Below are 18,393 nucleotides of genomic sequence, written 5' to 3' on the forward strand. Positions count from 1 at the left end.
TCTTTTTTATTTTTACACTTTAAATTATTTATAATTTGATTGATGATCTTTAATGATTCATACTAATAGCTACAATAAAATTTATTTGTCTTAGAATGGCCGATAGTAACGACGAAGTAGAAAATTGGGTTCCTCGGGTAGGCATGGAATTTGATTCGGTGGAGGATGGTTGGAATTTTTGGTTACAATATGGAGGGAAGATGGGATTTAACGTTCGTAAGCATTATGAGAACAGGAGCAAGGATGGACAGGTAACTTCTAGGAGATTTGTTTGTTCAAAAGAGGGTTTCCGTCAACTTGGCAAGCGAGACCACTTGACAACCAATTCTCGAGCTGAAAGAAGAACCGGATGCAAGCTAAGGTCCGCATTGGTATTATATTAATTAGATCTACAGGGAAATATCAAGTTCATGATTTTGTATCCGAACACAATCATATACTTCATCCACCGGAAACTAGCCACTTGTTGTCGTCACAGAGAAAAATTTCTGAAATACAAGCGATTGAAATTGAACTTGCGGATGATTCAATTCTGGAATTCGTCCTAGAGCAGCTCATGAGTTCATTGGTGCTCATGTGGGTGGATCTTCCAATCTTGGCTACACTCATCGAGACCATAAAAATTATCTACAAAGTAAGCGCCAAAGAGATATGATGTATGGGGAAGCAGGAAGTTTATTAAAATACTTTCACTTACAAACGGTGGAGAACCCTTCATTCCAATACTCAATTCAATTGGATTGTGAAGAGCAAATAACAAACATATTTTGGGCTGATGCAAAAATGCTTATTGATCATGCTTTATTTGGAGATGTAGTTGCCTTTGATACTACTAGGGATGGCAATAGATCCGTATCCGACCCGGATCCGTGGATCCATATCCGTTTTCACGGATATGGATCTTGTAAAATTGGACCCGACGGATCCGGGTCGGATACGGATCCTGTCCTAAAAAACGGATCTGGATACGGGTCTTACTCAAATACCCGTATCCGTATCCGTTTACCCATTTTTTTTTTTTAAATATATTTTTAATAATTTTAATATACAAGCCCAGCCCACATTAGAATATGAGATACTCTACCTCTAACTCTACCAAACCCTAAATCTCACATTCTCACACACTCTCTGACTCTCTCTCCTCTCTCCCAAACGGCACCAACCTGCACTCCCATATCTTTTCCGGCGACCGCAAGTAAACTCCACCAGTCCGGCGACCGCAACATCACTCTAGCAGTCCACCTCATCCTCTCCGACGACCGCAAGCACACTCCAGCATATCGTGAATTCTGGTAAGTATTTAATTAATCTTCAAATTCGTTACTTTCTGTAAATGCTTGGTTTTATTAAAGCAATTTTTTTCATGTAAATGCTTAATAATTGCTAGTATAATGAGTGGATGTGGATCTAATGAGTGATGTACAGATGTTTTGTTACTTTCTGTATAATGTTTTAGTTTTTAGAATTTTAATTATGTTGAGTTTAATTAATTTTCATGTTGTAGTTTTAGCTAATTCTCCTGCAACTATTCTAGCAGCAATTGTTTTAATTAATTTTAGTTTTTAGAATTTTACTTTCTGTTGCATGTTTATATTTTCATTTTGTCATTTATTTATTGTAAATTTTGGTTATCTTGTGTTGGTAATCTGGTTATGTCGTGTATTAGTGTACATGAGCTTGCTTTAAAAAGTTGTTGAAATTATTATTCTTTGTAATATTTCAGCCTTATGGATGAACAATCAAATTTTAAAGATAGTAATGAAGTACCATTTGTGGCGGTGTCAAATGCAAATGATGAGGAAGGGGATTCGGAGGAGGGGTTTGTTGAGGTACAAAATGATGAGGAAGTACCATTAGCCCTCTTGGTAGTTAGTCCAAAGACTTCTTGGGAGATGGACCTGAATACTCATCTTTCTTATATAGTTGTACTAGTTTGTATTGTTATTCATAAGACATGTATTAATGTATTGTTGAGATTTTTATAAGTTGTCTTGTATTATTGGAGTAGTTGTAGAACTTGGATTCAAATATTGAACAAAACAATTGAGGGAGGTTTGAAAATTGACAGTTAAACCATTGTTTTAATTGAAAACTACATTTTTTGCTAAAAAAAAGGTAAATTGTGCAGGATCCGTTTTGAACCCGTTTTGGACCCGGATCCGTAGGATCCAACGGATATGGATATGGATCCTCCTTCTCCATACCCGACGGATCCGGATCGGATCTGGATCCAGGGTGCAAAAACGGATCTGGATATGGATCCAGTCGGATCCGGTCCAGATCCGACCCGTTGCCATCCCTAGATACTACCTTTGGTACAAAGAAAGAGTCATGTTTTTTTATTCTATGTAATCATACATCATTATGAATTTATCCATATGCTCATTTTAAATAGTATTATTATCTCTATTAGTTTTATCACAACTCAAACATTTCTTCATCTATCATGTAGCCTATGTAGGATTTGAACCTACTTCATTGTGTGCTTTAGCACAACGCTCTACCATATTGAGCTAATAGGCTAGACATTAGTGCATTGGCATACCAAATTCAAGTAGCTGAAGAAGCTAGGTAAGCTCTAGTAGGAGAGGTAGGTAGTCATACTACTATAAGTGAATGTAGTTGTCATATACTTGAATATAAATTCCACTAATTACAACAATATGTGCAGTAGAAAAAAATATGTGTAGTAGAAATTAGGAACAAAATTCAACAGTTTGAAAAGTAAATTAAAATGGGTGGAAAGCAACAAAAGCCATTTTAAGTACTACGAATTCATGTCTGATCTCAAAATCAGTCAAAATTCCAGAACCAAGTATAAACTAATTAACCATGATATTCCCCTCAAAAAAAAAAAAAAAAAACTAACCATGATATAATCAAGATTATATTTTCCCAAATCTTAAAACTAATTAAAAAATAAGAGCATGCAACAAAATTTAACCCATCAAGCTCCAATAAACGAAAAACCAATTACGAAGTATTATTTTAGCATACGATATATCAACGACAACAACTACGCAATTACAGCTCACAAAGATCATAGAGAGAATCAAAACCCCCAAAATTTATCTAATTCAACCAAAACAAAACCACCCAAAATTAAAATTCAAGAAATACAAACCTGATTTAATTAGATGCCAAGTGATACTTTGATGGATTTCATTGACGATCGAAAGATGAATTTGCCATAGGTACTGAAAATTTTGGTCATTTAGATTCTAAAAGACAATGGAGAATGAAGACTCATGAAAGAGAATGAAGTGAGGGAGGTGAAAAAAATTAAAAGTACAGTATGTAATTTAGATTCTTTTTTTTTTAATATTTTAATAAAGTTAGTGGAGGGTTGAAAGTCTATCAACCGTTGATATATATGGAGGGCTGTGATAAGCCCAACTCTATGTGGTAGAGTTTCCCTTTAACTCTAGAGGATCCGGACGCAAAATTATAACATATGATATTAAAATAATATAATTCATGATGAATCTGATCTCAAGTGACTTATGTTTTGGTTATAAATCATCAAAACTAGTTAAAGTTAAACATATAAAAAGTGGAAAAGTCAAACTATTGCAAGTACATAAAAACGAAAGAAGTATATATATATTACTCCATAGTATTTAGTATATCACTGAGCATGTACTAAAGTAGTACTCCCTCCGTCCCTAAATTACATTCCTCTTTGGAAATTTACACGGGAATTAAGGAGGGAAGAATAGGACAAATAATTATAATTAGATAATGTGATGGGAAGTACAAAGATAGATTAGATATTACTCATGACATGTCATCAATCCTTGCAAAAAAAAAAGGACCAATCACATGCTCCTAATTGAAAATTTTTAACCAATCATATTCATTGGAATTTGGTACAAGGATTATGAGTGAGATTAGGTGAGGATGAGTGAGAAAGCATTAAATATAAAACAGAAAAAGAGAGTTGATTTACTAAAAAAAACTTACCGTAAATAAAAAGGAGGAATGTAATTTTGGAATACCAAAAATAGAAAGGAGGAATGTAATTTAGGGACGGAGGGAGTATTATATGAATAAAATGTGGTTTATGTATCTTTCAAAAAAAAAAAAAAAAAATGTGGTTTATGTAAATAAATCTTAAAATATTTTGTGGTCAAAATTAATACTACTTCGTATGGTAGAATATATAGTCAAAAGACAAAAATTCAATTCAATTCAAAGGAATACAGTAGGCCTAGTGATGAAAAGGTAGTCATATAATAGTATTGACCAGTTGACTGTTGACCAAACCATATCCTAGATTCATAACTACAAACTGGAAAACCATTAAACTTTCCACCTTTTCTATACCCTGTTCATCTTTAAAACATCCTGCTGTTTTAATCGAGTGTAATTTGAAAATGGGAGAAAATGTTGGAGAGTGGCCAGTCATCGGAATCGATCTCGGCACAACCTATTCTTGTGTTGCTGTTTGGCGGCACAACCGTGTTGAAATCATAAGCAACGACCAGGGCAACCGTACGACGCCGTCTTGGGTCGCTTTCACTGACTCCCACCGCCTTATCGGTGAAGGCGCAAAGAACCAAGCTTCCGTCAACACCGCCAATACTATCTTTGGTTTGTTTTTATTTTATCATCTATTTTCCTGCTCATTTTTTTAGTTGTTATTAATTAGTACATTTATGATGTATCTGTGTAAGTGTCTAACAAGGGAATTGTTAGAGGTTTTAGTATCAAATTTATTAGTAATTTTTTTCCAAAGAGAGTTCTTGATTTTCGGGTTTGGGTCTATAATATAAGAAATAGCTCAGTATTTTTATAAATGATGGATTTCAATTAGGGGTAAATGTTCAATTATTTTGAAGGGGAAGGGTGATGGGGTTGTTGGTTGATATATTGATTTAATTTTTGAAGAATTGAATTGTGGCAATTAACAGAAATTTGTTGAATCAGTAATGCGAGGTTGTTAACTTCGAAATTTCACAATTATTATCCTAATAGAGTAATAGAACTTGCTGTTCACAACAATTTTTAATATGTTTTGCTAGTAATTATGAACTAGAAAATATTGAAAAGTTTTTGTGAATTGTGATAGGCGTCAAAGTGACAATTTTGAATGATATATGTTGATTTAGCTGAATGTTTTTGCAATGATGTATTTGTATGTTGATTTAGTTGAATGTTTTTGCAATGATGTATTTGTATGTTGATTTAGTTGAATGTTTTTGCAATGATGTATTTGTATGTTGATTTAGTTGAATGTTTTGGACCATTACTCATTTTATCTTTTGCAACGAGAGTTATTGACTCATTTGTGAACCTGATCTTCCCTTGGTAGCCCCAGCACTTGTTGTGATTTTCCTCTGAAATCTTACACAACACCCAACTGCACAACAAGTGCCAAACGAAAGACGCTCACAAGCCACAAGGCATAGGCTATTGATAGTAGTTGCTTTCAGTTTATGGTCCAATGATGATACTAATTGCTCTGCCTCTTATGCTAGGTTCTCAATCAGCTGTTCAATGGTCTTTTTGAACTTCATTTGCTGAAAAGATTTTGTGTGTGTGTGTGTGTGTGTGTGTTTATGTGCACGCCATGTGCTACAATGGCTGTATAATCAGTTGGTTTGGAAATGATTTAAATGCATAATGATACTATGCTCTTTCTGTTTGATCTATGTCATTCATGTAGATAATAATGTTGAGCTCCTCTGCTCAAAACATTCATAATTAATCTAGAAGCTTAGATGATTATATATTTTCATGTTAACCTTTACATTTACAGTTCTGTTCTGATTTGCTCTGTTTCTCTTACTACTTAGTTTTTCCCTTTTAGAATATAATAAATTGTTTAGCTTAATTTGATGATTCCTTTAAATTTTGTAGTCTTTTGATAACCTTCCCTATATGATAACAATGGCAGATGCAAAGAGGCTTATTGGTAGACAATTCAGTGATGAAAATGTACAGAAAGACATAAAGTTGTGGCCATTCAAGGTTGTAGATAGTAGTGATCCAGGAACAGAATCGAAGCCAATGATTGTGGTCTCCTACAAGGGTGAGGAGAAAAGATTCACACCTGAGGAAGTATCCGCGATGGTCTTGATGAAGATGAGAGATACTGCCGAGGCTTTCCTTGGCACCTCAGTGAAAAATGCTGTTGTCACAGTTCCAGCATACTTCAATGATTCCCAGCGTCAGGCAACAAAGGATGCAGGAACTATTGCAGGTCTCAATGTAATTCGTATTATCAATGAGCCAACGGCTGCTGCCATGGCTTATGGTCTTGAAACTAAGGCTAATGTTGTTGATGCCCCTGCAAAAAATGTTCTAATATTTGACTTAGGTGGTGGGACATTTGATGTGTCCTTGGTAGCCATTAACAAGGGTGAATTCAAAGTTAAAGCTGTTAGTGGTGACACCCACCTAGGCGGAGAAGACTTTGATAATAGAATGGTAAGTTATCTTGTGGAGGAGTTTAAGAAGAAGCACAAAAAAGACATAAGTGATAATCATAGGGCTCTTGGAAGATTGAGAGCTGCTTCAGAGAGAGCCAAAAGGGAACTTTCCTCAATTCCCCAAACAACTATTTCGATTGATTGCCTCTTTGAGGGCATTGATTTTACATTAACCATAACTCGTGCAGGTTTCGAGAAGCTAAATATAGATTTGTTCAGGACATGTGTGGACACAGTTGAAAAGTGCTTAGCTGATGCCAAGGTGGAGAAGCACGACGTTGATGATGTTGTCCTAGTTGGAGGATCAACCCGTATTCCAAAGGTTCAACAATTGTTGCAGACCTTTTTTAATGGAAAAGTCCTTTGCAAAAGCATTAATCCAGATGAGGCTGTTGCTTATGGTGCAGCTGTCCATGCTGCTGTCATATGTGGTATTAGTAGCAGTAATAAGGATATTGTTCTTGTTGACGTCACACCTTTGTCACTTGGTCTTGAGGATTTTTTAGATAATATGGTTGTTGTGATCCCAAGGAATACAACCATTCCAGCCATGATGAATAAGAAATGGATTACTAAATTTGACAATCAGGCGAGAATGAGATTTTCCGTGTTTGAAGGTGAGAGGTCCATTGCCAAGGACAACAATAAGTTGGGGGAGTTTGTTATTTCGGGTCTTCCTCCTGCACCGGCAGGTGCCATCAACTTTGATGTCTGCTTTGATATTGATGTTAATGGCATCCTTAACGTAACAGGGGTGGAAACAAGCACTGGAAACAGGAAACAAATTACCATCCTCAATTACCAAGGCCGGCTTTTGAAGAAAGACAAAGAGAGGATGATAAAAGAGGCTGAAAAATACAGGGCTCAAGATGAGGAGCATAGGCAGATGGTGAAAGCTAAAAATGCACTTGAGAATCATGTCAACAACATGTGGGAAACAGTGTATATTTCTGGGAATATTGGGACTGTTACTTATGACAAGAAGATAAAGGATGCCATTGAGCAGACGTTTTTATGGCTGGAAGAGAATTCTGGTGTTGTTACAGCTTCAAAGTTTGAGGAGAAGTTGAAGGAGCTGGAAAGCATTTGTCGTCAATTTGGTTTATTGATGCTCTAAACTGCTACAAATAGCGTATTCTGTAGTGTGTACTAGTAGCTATTACATGCTGAAGCTGCTACTATCTACTCTGCCAAATTTGCTTGAAATTGCAGTATTTTGTTGTGAACCACTAGTAGCTGAATTGGAAGCATGTCTTCTATACTAGTAAATAGTAATTTACTTGTTTATTTCCTTTGATACGAAGTATTTCGCAAATTGGCTCATCGAGTAGGAAATTAGGCAATATCATTCTCTTTGTGATTATGAACCATCTGCTGTGTTGAGCTTGATCAGGTTTCTGGAAATGTTTGTTTTCTGCATGTTTCATAGGTAACTATGCTTTTGTGCTTCTTTTGTATTTTATTCTTAAATGTCTTGTGTTGTTTTCAATTGATTAGTTATCCTGTGCAATATTCAAGCATGTAATGGAATGAATACGTTTTGCTTTTATTTTCTGAATTATAAGTCTTCTAATACTTTGAAGCAAATTCTAGCCTAGAAGCTGTTAAATACTTTATTATGTTTGACTAGAATCTAATTATTTTACCTATAATTAGGAAAGTTATTATGTTTGACTAGAATCTAATAAGTTTTATTTTAGCTACAACCCTATAATATAGGAAACATAATAAAACTTTCCTGGATTAAAGCTAAAATTGAGAAAAAAGAAGGGAAACAAAAGGAAAAAGACATTGGTTGAAAAATTTTACACTAGTAATTAACACGTGTCATTTTAGTGTCTGTTTCAGTATTATTTTATTGATTAACATTTTTCTAATGGACAATATAAGAATAGCAAAAAAAAAAAAAAAAAAAAAAAAAAGACAAAAATTGTTTTATGGTTTTTTGTTTTTTAAAAGTATGTTATATATGTCATATAATGAATCAAATATTATTTAGACTTATTAAATCATGATAATTTTGAAAACTGACAACAGAAAAGTGGAAATACATTTTTCTTGTTTCCTATTTTTGGTTTTTAGTTTTTAGTTTTTTTTTTTTTTTAAAAAAAAAACAGAAAACTAAGGCCCTATTCTTTTCACCTTAAAAAAAATAATATTAAGTAAAAATTATTTCAGTTCAGTAAAAATAAGTTCAGTTCAGTAAAATTAATTTCAATTCAGTAAAAATAATTTCAGTTCAGTAAAAATAAGTTCAGTTCAGTAAAATTCAGTTTTCTTAAAGAAGAATTATAATAGAAAATCAGTAAAAATAATTTCAGTTAAGTAAAATAATTTAATTCCAGTAAAAATAATTTCAGTTCAGTAAAATTAAGTTCAGTTCAGTAAAAATAAGTTCAGTTCAGTAAAAATAATTTCAGTTCAGCAAAATTAAGGTGAATCAAACAGGGCCTAAAAACCAAAAACCAAAAATTTTGTCAAACAAACCCTAAACTACGCGTTTTACACTTTAGGTAATTTTTTTTTGCAGAGAAGTTACGGATATCCAATATTTTATTTTATTTCATTTGAATATTTTTATTTGGCAAAATCAATATATGTTATAGTTGTGCAGTTTCTTATGATATTTTCTCGTGTTGCCGTGAATGATCAGTGTGTGGTGTTTCTTACAGGCCAGGTGTAGGTACCTTGCATCATACTACCGTTTCGCGAAAAAAAAAATCATATTATACAAATGTAAAGAACATTCAACTGTAATGAAATAAATAAACTATATATAAAAATGTAATGAACATATACCTCAAGTAAAGGAACATATTTGCACCAAAAAAGAGTGAAAAGATCATATGTTAATATTCTTTGATTGTTAATGTAATCTAATATATATATTTAAAGGGGAGTTTTTTCCCGAGTTTTTAGAGAGCCACATAGGATCTAATTTTTTCAGCGCACCATGTAGGATTATAAATCTTAGTAGTAGCCAATTAAATAAGAGATTATTAATTTCTTTTAGAATTAATAATTCAAATGTCACGTAAGCAAAATTGGCGAATGAGATTTTTAAGTTTAAATTAATTAAATATTAAAATATTAGGAATTTTATCAAAATATATAACAAATTTTAGCTCATAAATACAAAAAAAAAAATAATAAAAAAAATTAAAAAAAAAAACAAATCGTGCATCGCATGGGCTTCATCTAGTGTACTTTTATTTGTGATATAATGTTAATTCCTTATTGTGTATTGTTCTTTGAATGTTGTCTTAAAATTACGGTTGGTATATATGAATAATGTTCATTATAAAATATTTTCATATTCTTTTTTAATATCATATATATATATATATGTATATATATATATATATGTATATATATATATATATATATGTATATATATATATATATATATATATATATATATGTATATATGTATATATGTATATATACACATATATATACACATATACATACATATATACATACATATATACATACATATATACATATATATATACATATATACATACATATATACATATATATATACATATATATATATATATATATATATATATATATATATATATATATACTAGGTTAGGTCCCGTGCCATGCACGGTTATTTTAATTACTCCATATTTTCTTTACATAAATTAATTTATGCCTTTATGGCATACAAAATAAAAAGTTAATATATTTGCAGAATAAATTATATTCCACCATAATTAACTTCTGTAAAAAGATTATTTATTTTCTTATTAATTAGTACTTAATTGAGTAATAACGTAAGAATGGTAAATATTATTGTTTGTTTATTTGGTTGACAAAAAAAACTTTTCTTTTAAATAACTTCTTCGAATAAAGTTTTCTAAATTTAAAAAAAAAAAAAAAACAAAATACTAAGGACACACCAGGAGATGACACGTGTCATTGCTGGTGTGTCTTTTAATATATAGTTATTGATTGATTGATTGATATATATATTATATAGCTAGGTTTTTTTTATTAAAATCTTTGTCGATCTTAGGTTCATAAATTTATGGAAATTTTTGCTTAATCTTAAAACTTGTATCCCAAGCAAAGCGTGTACTCAACTATAACTTTAGTACTCGTATGTATGTACCATATTAGGAAAGTCTACAGAAACAACTCCCTATTCAACTATTATAACTATTAACTATATTGCTTTAAAATTAAAAAAAAGTAATTATAAGCTAGAACTCTAATGCAATTAGATTAAATTCAAAGCTAGAATTTTGGCAGTGCTTAACTGCTTAGATATATATTACTTGTTCGCTTTCGGTGATTATACTCGAAAATAAAGATTATGGCTCATCTAAACGTCTTGGGTATAATTGCAAGTTTTCTTGCATATCCCTTGGCCGCTTTTACTTTGCTTTTAATCGCCTTGCTAATAAGAGCATGTCATCGTAGCTGTTGCGGCGATGAAGATAATTTTAGTGTAACAACAACTCCCCGCCAGCCTGTCCGTGTATCGGTCAACCTAGCACAACCTCAACGTCGAGGGAGATCTGATCTTGTACCAGGCATCCCGAGAGTACATCGATATCAAGGGGAAGCGCAACTGAGTAACAACCATGATAAAGAATCAGTAGTAATAGACGTGGAGAAATTACAAGAAATTTCTAAGAATTGTGCTGATTGTGTCATATGTTTAGATAGTTTTGTCGTCGAAAAAGATGATGATGATGAGTACGGTGGTGTTAAGGTTTTGGAGCAATGCGGTCATAAGTTTCATGGGTTTTGTATCGACGAATGGCTATGTAAACACTGTACTTGCCCTATTTGTCGAACATATGTCCGCTCTAATGTAGTATTCCGTCCTTAAGGGAAGGCGTGGAGCTAGTTTGAGCAAATACTTTGATGGTTCTTGAAAAAAAAAAAAAAAGTTAATAGTTATGTACATTATACTCCCTCCGTCCCTAAATTAAATTCCTCTTTCTAGCATTTATTCCTCACATAATAGAGAGAAAGAGGAATGTAATTTAGGGACGGAAGGAGTATTGTTATTCGTATATGTAATCATCTCGTATGGCTAACTTCTACCATTGTGTAATGAATCTTGCAACTTTGATGTAATGGCTGTGATATCTCTAAACCCTAACTAAATGAAATCCTATAAAAATTAAGTAAATTGGTACTTCGTGTTGCTTGTATAATTAATTAAGAATTCTCTTACGGACAAAATAAGAGTAGCCACATACAAGATTGTAAAAATTATACTCGAATTTAGAACGTAGAAAGAAAATTTATTCACGGTAACAATCACGTAATTTTGATCAATAGTTATCTATAAAACTAGGTGTTTTACACTTCGTTTGCGCAAAAGTTTTGAAAAAAAAAAAATTGAAGGAAATTAGCATATCCAATATATATATTATTTTTTTGGCAAAATTGATTTAGTTATAGTAGTTGTGCAGTTTGTTATGATAATTCCCTTACAGCGGCCGTGATAGTGGATTTTGAATTTGTTTTGATATACTTAGGCCCTGTTCTTTTCACCTTACAAAAATAATATTAAGTAAAAATAATTTCAGTTCACTAAAAATAAGTTCAGTTTAGTAAAATTAATTTCATTTCAGTAAAAATAATTTCAGTTCAGTAAAAATAAGTTCAGTTCAGTAAAATTCAGTTTTCTTAAAGAAGAATTATAAATTCAGTTCAGTAAAAATAATTTAATTTCAGTAAAAATAATTTCAGTTCAGTAAAATTAAGTTCAGTTCAGTAAAAATAATTTCAGTTCAGCAAAATTAAGGTGAATCAAATAGGGCCTTAGTAAGAAAAGTACTTTTATACATATCTTTCTTAGTTTCTTTGATAATACTATTTCTTTAGTACATATGTGCTACATACATTAGGAAAGTCTTAAAGAATTGGGGCTTGCCCCACTTTCTCATCACCAAAAATAAAAAGGAAAGTCTAAAGAAACAAATCCTTATTCAACTAAGCAACTCCAATGACAATTTCGCTTGGCATGCCACATAAACTTTTAAGCTAATTGTCATTTTCAGATCTCTACTTTGAGCTTCAATGACTAGCTATTAGCTTACAATTAAATTGAATCCCAGTTAACTCTTTATATTTTATTTAATTTATTCTATTTTTATTTTTTTTGGTAAGTTTTTTTCCAAGCAAATTAGCTTGACAAAGCTAATTTGTTTAGCCAAGCCAATTGCATTTTCTAGCTCCAATGGTCAAGCTAGTGGCTAGGATCATTTAGTATTGCAAGCAAGTCTCTAGCTACTTGCTCTGGATGTCTAACTGTAGCCCATGTCATACGCCTGACTTGAATTAAGCTAAAATGAACAGGCCCTAATGTGTAAAGTTTAGACCCATGTTTTTTGTATTAACTACATATTTACAAAATTATTTTAGAAATATATTATTAGAAGATTCCACATATGACATATCCATATATGTTAGTTATGCTCCGTGCCAGTAAAATTTGATATCGTCAAATACTCGTATCACGTATTTCTAAAAATAGTTTGTTTTAGTTTACAAATTTTACTTTTATTCGTTACCTTTTTCTAGAAATTTTTTTAAAAAATATGCAAGTATTAGATTTTTTCCGTATCTTGCTAGATATTTAGATAAATATCTTTAATATCAAAAGATAATATTATAATTTTTAATCAATTTAATCTCCCACATATCATTGTTAATTTTGCATATTATATTAAACTCTTAAATCTTTAATCTTAGTAAAAACTCATCGTGCGTCGATGCGTGTATATATGTTAAATTCTCCTAGTAGTAAAGGGTTTTATCTTCAACGAAGCCTGTATATAACTTCTCATTCAAGTAGAACTCTGATTAAACTTTTAGAAGCACTAACTAACATACTATAATTATGAATCTATTGATTAAACCTTCATGTTTCATACACAGCAGTCCAAACTAAACATAGTACAACAAAAATTATGGCTCTATCAAATTTATTTGGAAGTTTAATTGCATATTTTGCTCCCAGTTTAATTTTATGGTTCATTGTTTTCCTCGTGAAATCATGCCAAAGATGCTGCTCAAGTGAAAATCGTACGAATCATGATGCTGCTGTCAATGCAACAATTCCCCGCCCTGCCCGTGTATCGGCCAACCTAGCACAACCTCAAGGTCTAGTGGGATCTTCTCTACCTGTACCAGGCAACCCAAGACAACATCGTAATCTAGGTGAGTCACAATCAAGGCAGCCAAACCGTGATACGGAATCAGTAGTTATAAACATCGAGAAAATCTTGGAAATTTCTAAGAATTGCGGTGATTGTGTCATTTGTTTGGATAGTTTTGGTGTAGTAAAAGATGATGAGTATGGTCGTGTTAAGGTATTGGAGCAATGCGGACACAAGTTTCATGGGTTTTGTATCGACGAATGGCTAAGAAAGTATGGTACGACGTGTCCTATTTGTCGTACGTACGTCTATTCTAGTGTAATACTTCCCTTAAGGCTTGAAGTTTAAGCAAAGAGTTGGGTTATTATGTATCAATGTAGGTACGTATGTGATCGATATTAAACCCTAATTAACAACCCCGAAGGGGCTAGTCGGCTGTAATAGCCTTGCGGATGCTAGCGAATCAAAATTTAAAAATATTTTCTTGTTCATCAAGATCGATCATCTAGTAGTTATGTGTCAAATTATCATGTATAGTCTCCTGAAGTTTCTTTATAAGGTGCTCTCCTTAGTGTGAGTAAGCATACGTGTTTATATTCGTATTCGGGTTTTGCTTGTAATATTGGGGAGGAGATAATCTGTGGTTTATGGATGTGAAAATCGGGCTTTGTTTGCTTACTAGCTTCACTAATTTGTCACATTGCAAGTTTGAGACAGTTGTAATTTAAGAACGAATGATATGAACTTGGGGAAGCAACTTTGTTAGTAATTCAAGCCATGTAAGGTTGATATTTTTTATCATGTACATTGAAAAAAAAAATTAATGTTTTTTTTTCTTTGTACTTGTAAATCACAAATCTAATTAATTCTGCAAATAATCGAATCAAAATAAATGAATTAAAATGTTAATCTACTTATATAAGAATTTTTGGTACAATTTTTATTTTATTTTTCTCTAATTCGATCTTTATTCTTAATTGGGGAAGTTAATCTTGATCTCAATCGAAATACAGAGATATAAAAATAAATAAATAAAAATAAAATAAAATAAAAATAAAATCACTTTTAAATCCAAATCAAATCTTCCATCCCATATTCCCATCAAAAGATAATCCACCAAATAAATTCACCAAAAAATATATGACTAGATTTAAATTTAAATAAAAGATATATATTTGCTTGATAATCGTATTGTATATTTTTATTAATTTTAAATTACATAAAATTATTTTCTTTTCCTTCTATTTTTAGTGAATGATTACTCATATATAATACGGAGTATTACATTATTATTATAATATATCCTTCCGTGTAAATGTATTTCCTCAATCATTGAAACAAACGTTTTCCTTTTTTCTTTTTTTTTTTTTTTTTTTTTTTTTTTTTTTTTTTTGGTATGTTACAAATTGTTACCTTATTAAGAAATTAAAGATTTGATAGAAACTCTTAATTTAAATAGAAACTCTAATAAACGTGATTGAGTTCAAGATTAAAATTTAGCAGTACTGATATAATAGATTAATAGATTCCTTGTTATATTATCAAAGGTGCATCATATACATAGCACACAATTAGTATATTTTTTTTTAAAAAAAAAAAAAAAAAAAAAAAGCACACAATTAGTATCTATCAACATAGTACTCCCGATGTTCCCCGTCGTGGATGTACTGCCGATCCTCTTGGATGGCCTCCTACTCGTTTTTCTTGTTTTGTTCCTCGCAATGTTCTTAATATCATGCTGCAACGATTTCTTTCCTGAATATGAACATAGTTCGAACGATGCTGCTGTCAGTGTAAGAGCTCCTCAGCCTGCCCGTGTGTCGGCGACCAACATAGCACAACATCCAACTAATCTAGAGGATGTGGATTCAGTAGTAATAGACGTGGAGAAATTACAAGAAATTTCTAAGAATTGCGCTGATTGTGTCATATGTTTGGAAGGCTTTGACGCCGAAAAAGAGGATGATTGTGGTGGTTTCAAGGTTTTGGAGCAATGCGGCCATAAATTTCACGGGTCTTGTATCGACGAATGGCTAAGTAAGCACCATACGTGCCCTATTTGCAGGGGCGTAGCTACAAGGGGGCCTGGCAGTGCCCCGGCCCCTGTAACCCAACCCCGCGGCCCATGCGCTTGGTTTATCGATTTTGTTCTTTATATTTGTTTTTGTTTTTGCTTTTTGTTATATTTTTGGCTTTTGGCCCCTACGAATTCTTAATAGTTGGTAACTTTTCAGGAAGATATATAATTAATGTATGTGATATTAAACCCTAATTAAATGCCTAACTACAAGTTCGATCTTGTAAGGGCTTGTTTGCTCTGATGGGCGATAGCCTTTCGTATGCTATGTTAGTTATTTTTTTTGTTTATTATCAAGATCTGTTAGTTGTCTAAACTTGAATTATCATGTATAGCCATTTAATTTTTATTAAGCACCTTGTGTATTATGTTGAACGTTTCTTGTATTTTGGTAATGAATTAGTTATTGGATGTGAGAATCGGGCATAGCTTGTAGATTGAATTGGATTCACCTCTTAAGAGTAGTCAAGAAATAGGAAAGTGTTGTAGTTATACAATAATCTGAAGTCATGATCTAAAATTGGTTAGGAGTACCTTGCATATTTTTTAAGATAGATAAGACGTCAGAACAACTCAATCGGACTTTCTTTTGAGTTATGTCCAAAAAGTTATACGAAGTACCTCTGTTTTTAAATGTGGGAAGAAAGGAGGTTTCAGGTTTGTATGCATCCAAGAACAACAACATTAGCTCGATCTATAAGAAAAATTAGTGTTGTCTATTTCGCCTTAATATGCTTTTGTGGTTTTACTAATCATCAATTAAAAACAAATGTATTTTGATAGTCTAAATTTTGTTTTTGTATGATTTCTTCGATCAGCTCATACCTTGATTAGGCTATGAATGATCTGACTCTTGATAATTCTATATGTTACAAGTAACAAAATTGATGCATTGTAACTTTGTACCACCTCACACTCTAGTTTTGCTTCCCTCCTGCTTTTGATCTAATATCCATCAATTAAAGAGACATTCGCTATCACCAGATGAAAGTTAGTAAGACGCGACAGTGGTAAGCTAAGGCTTTTCTTGTGAATCCAAATTCAGACTGGTTATGTTAGTAAATGGGTTTGGCTACATTAAAAACAAGTTTCAACCAACCTTATGTTATACGCTGAACTATTCACAGACTTCCAAGTACATTAGTCGAATTTACAAAATTCTAATCCATTAAAACAATTCTCTCTAATACACTAGTAGAAAAAGGCTCATTTGCGTTTTGCGTCGCTTCTATGAGCGACGCAACTGCTCGCGACGCAAATGACTTTTAAATCATTTGCGTCGCTCTTAGGCGCGACGCAAATAAGAGTTATTTGCGTCACTCCTATATAAACAAGTGACGCAAATAGCTGTTGTGAGGTACTTCTATTTTTTAATTTGCGTCACTTGTTTATATAGGAGTGACGCAAATGGCTTACTAGACAATACAAAAGCGAGTTTTTTGCGTCACTTGTTTGTTTAATGAGTGACGCAAATGATGTGAATTTTTTTTTTATATATAATTATATTAATTGCTTGTATATGTTTGTAGTACCTGTTTCCCTTGGTAGTGGTATAACGTAATATGCTAACGCCAATAATTGAATACAATTAACAATCATAGACAGTCAATTAAGTACTGCAAATATGCTGCATCTTTACTATCATACATTCATACCTAATGCAACTTATAGTGTTGGGCCGCCTTCAAAACTTATACTATCATACTGCAGATATGCTGCATCTTTAAAATCATACATTCATACCTGATGCAGCACAATATGAGCACTCTATTGAAATATGCCATCGTATAACACGACAACTTTGCCCCTAAATAAAATTTTCTCTACCCAAGTGACCCAACACATTCTAATTAATGGTATTATGGCATAATCCATTGCCCGGCTCCTAAAATAACAAGTCACTAAACCTTGGGTCATGCACTATAATGCAAATATTATTGCAATTTCAATCAATTATATCATAATTAAAAATCCAATAAAATTCACAATCATTATACAACCACAAAAAATAAGTTAAAACTACAGAGAATGGTTAGAGTATATACCGCCTCAATTGTTAAAACTACAGACAATGTCGTATATGTACTACCGCCTCAATTGTTTGTCCACAATCACAAACTCGTGGAACTTGAGGAATTCACTTCCACATAGTTGAGAGTTCAGACATAAATTTACATATATTAATTAAACCAACAAAAGCCAAACAAGCTAAAAATTATTTTCTAATGAACTAACACCATTTTTGTAATTAAACTAAGTACTTGTTCAAGTTAAATGCTGAAGTTTATCTACCATGAAAATATTTAACATAACAACAAGAACCAATCTTACTGGAGTGAAATTGACTTCACAAATTAGCTGCTACAATGGGTCGAACTCCACAGATTTTTTCCTCTAATTAGGTCGAAATTTCTAGGGTTTATGGGGGTAAAATATAACACGTTTTTAGGGGGTTTTGCTTGAATTTTCTGGGGTATTTAGCACTGATTTTGAGCTCGAATTGGGGCATTTTATTGCTCAAATATGTTTGATTAATATGGTGTTTTTAGGGTTCGAAGCTGCTTGGGGTTGAGGTTCGAATTTCTGCTCGAATAATTGGGGTGTTTTTGGCTCCAAAATGTTTAATTTTTCTAGGGTTTTTAGGGTACGAATTTGCTGGGGTTAAGGTACGAATTTCTGCTCAAATTGGGCGGTTTTTGGCCAAAAAATGTTTGATTTTTCTGGGTTTTTAGGGTTCGAATTTGTTGAG

At 32.3% G+C, this 18,393-nt stretch overlaps 2 protein-coding genes across 2 annotated transcripts; both read left to right on the top strand.

Annotated features, from left to right (window-relative positions):
• The first annotated feature begins 4,296 nt into the window (after window positions 1-4,296).
• On the top strand, window positions 4,297-7,804 carry LOC145615094 (heat shock cognate 70 kDa protein-like). Its single transcript, XM_081670170.1, has 2 exons — window positions 4,297-4,593; window positions 5,900-7,804. Exons 1-2 carry the CDS (start codon window positions 4,377-4,379, stop codon window positions 7,549-7,551), a joined length of 1,869 nt encoding a protein of 622 aa, XP_081526296.1. The 5' UTR covers window positions 4,297-4,376; the 3' UTR covers window positions 7,552-7,804.
• Window positions 7,805-10,761: 2,957 nt separating this feature from the next.
• Window positions 10,762-11,283, top strand: LOC145613671 (putative RING-H2 finger protein ATL53). The gene has a single exon (XM_081668754.1). It carries the CDS (start codon window positions 10,762-10,764, stop codon window positions 11,281-11,283), a length of 522 nt encoding a protein of 173 aa, XP_081524880.1.
• Window positions 11,284-18,393: the final 7,110 nt, after the last annotated feature.

Source organism: Chenopodium album, chromosome 25, assembly GCF_948465745.1.
Source record: "Chenopodium album chromosome 25, dcCheAlbu1.1, whole genome shotgun sequence".
NCBI classification, from domain to species: Eukaryota; Viridiplantae; Streptophyta; class Magnoliopsida; order Caryophyllales; family Amaranthaceae; genus Chenopodium; species Chenopodium album.

What these genes read in the sequence shown, in the direction of transcription:
- LOC145615094 (XM_081670170.1), top strand. Translation starts at nt 4,377, where the DNA reads ATGGGAGAAAATGTTGGAGAGTGGCCAGTCATCGGAATCGATCTCGGC. An exon ending in CACCGCCAATACTATCTTTG is followed by an intron (nt 4,594 to 5,899) that starts GTTTGTTTTTAT and finishes TAACAATGGCAG; the next exon opens with ATGCAAAGAGGCTTATTGGT.
- LOC145613671 (XM_081668754.1), top strand. Translation starts at nt 10,762, where the DNA reads ATGGCTCATCTAAACGTCTTGGGTATAATTGCAAGTTTTCTTGCATAT.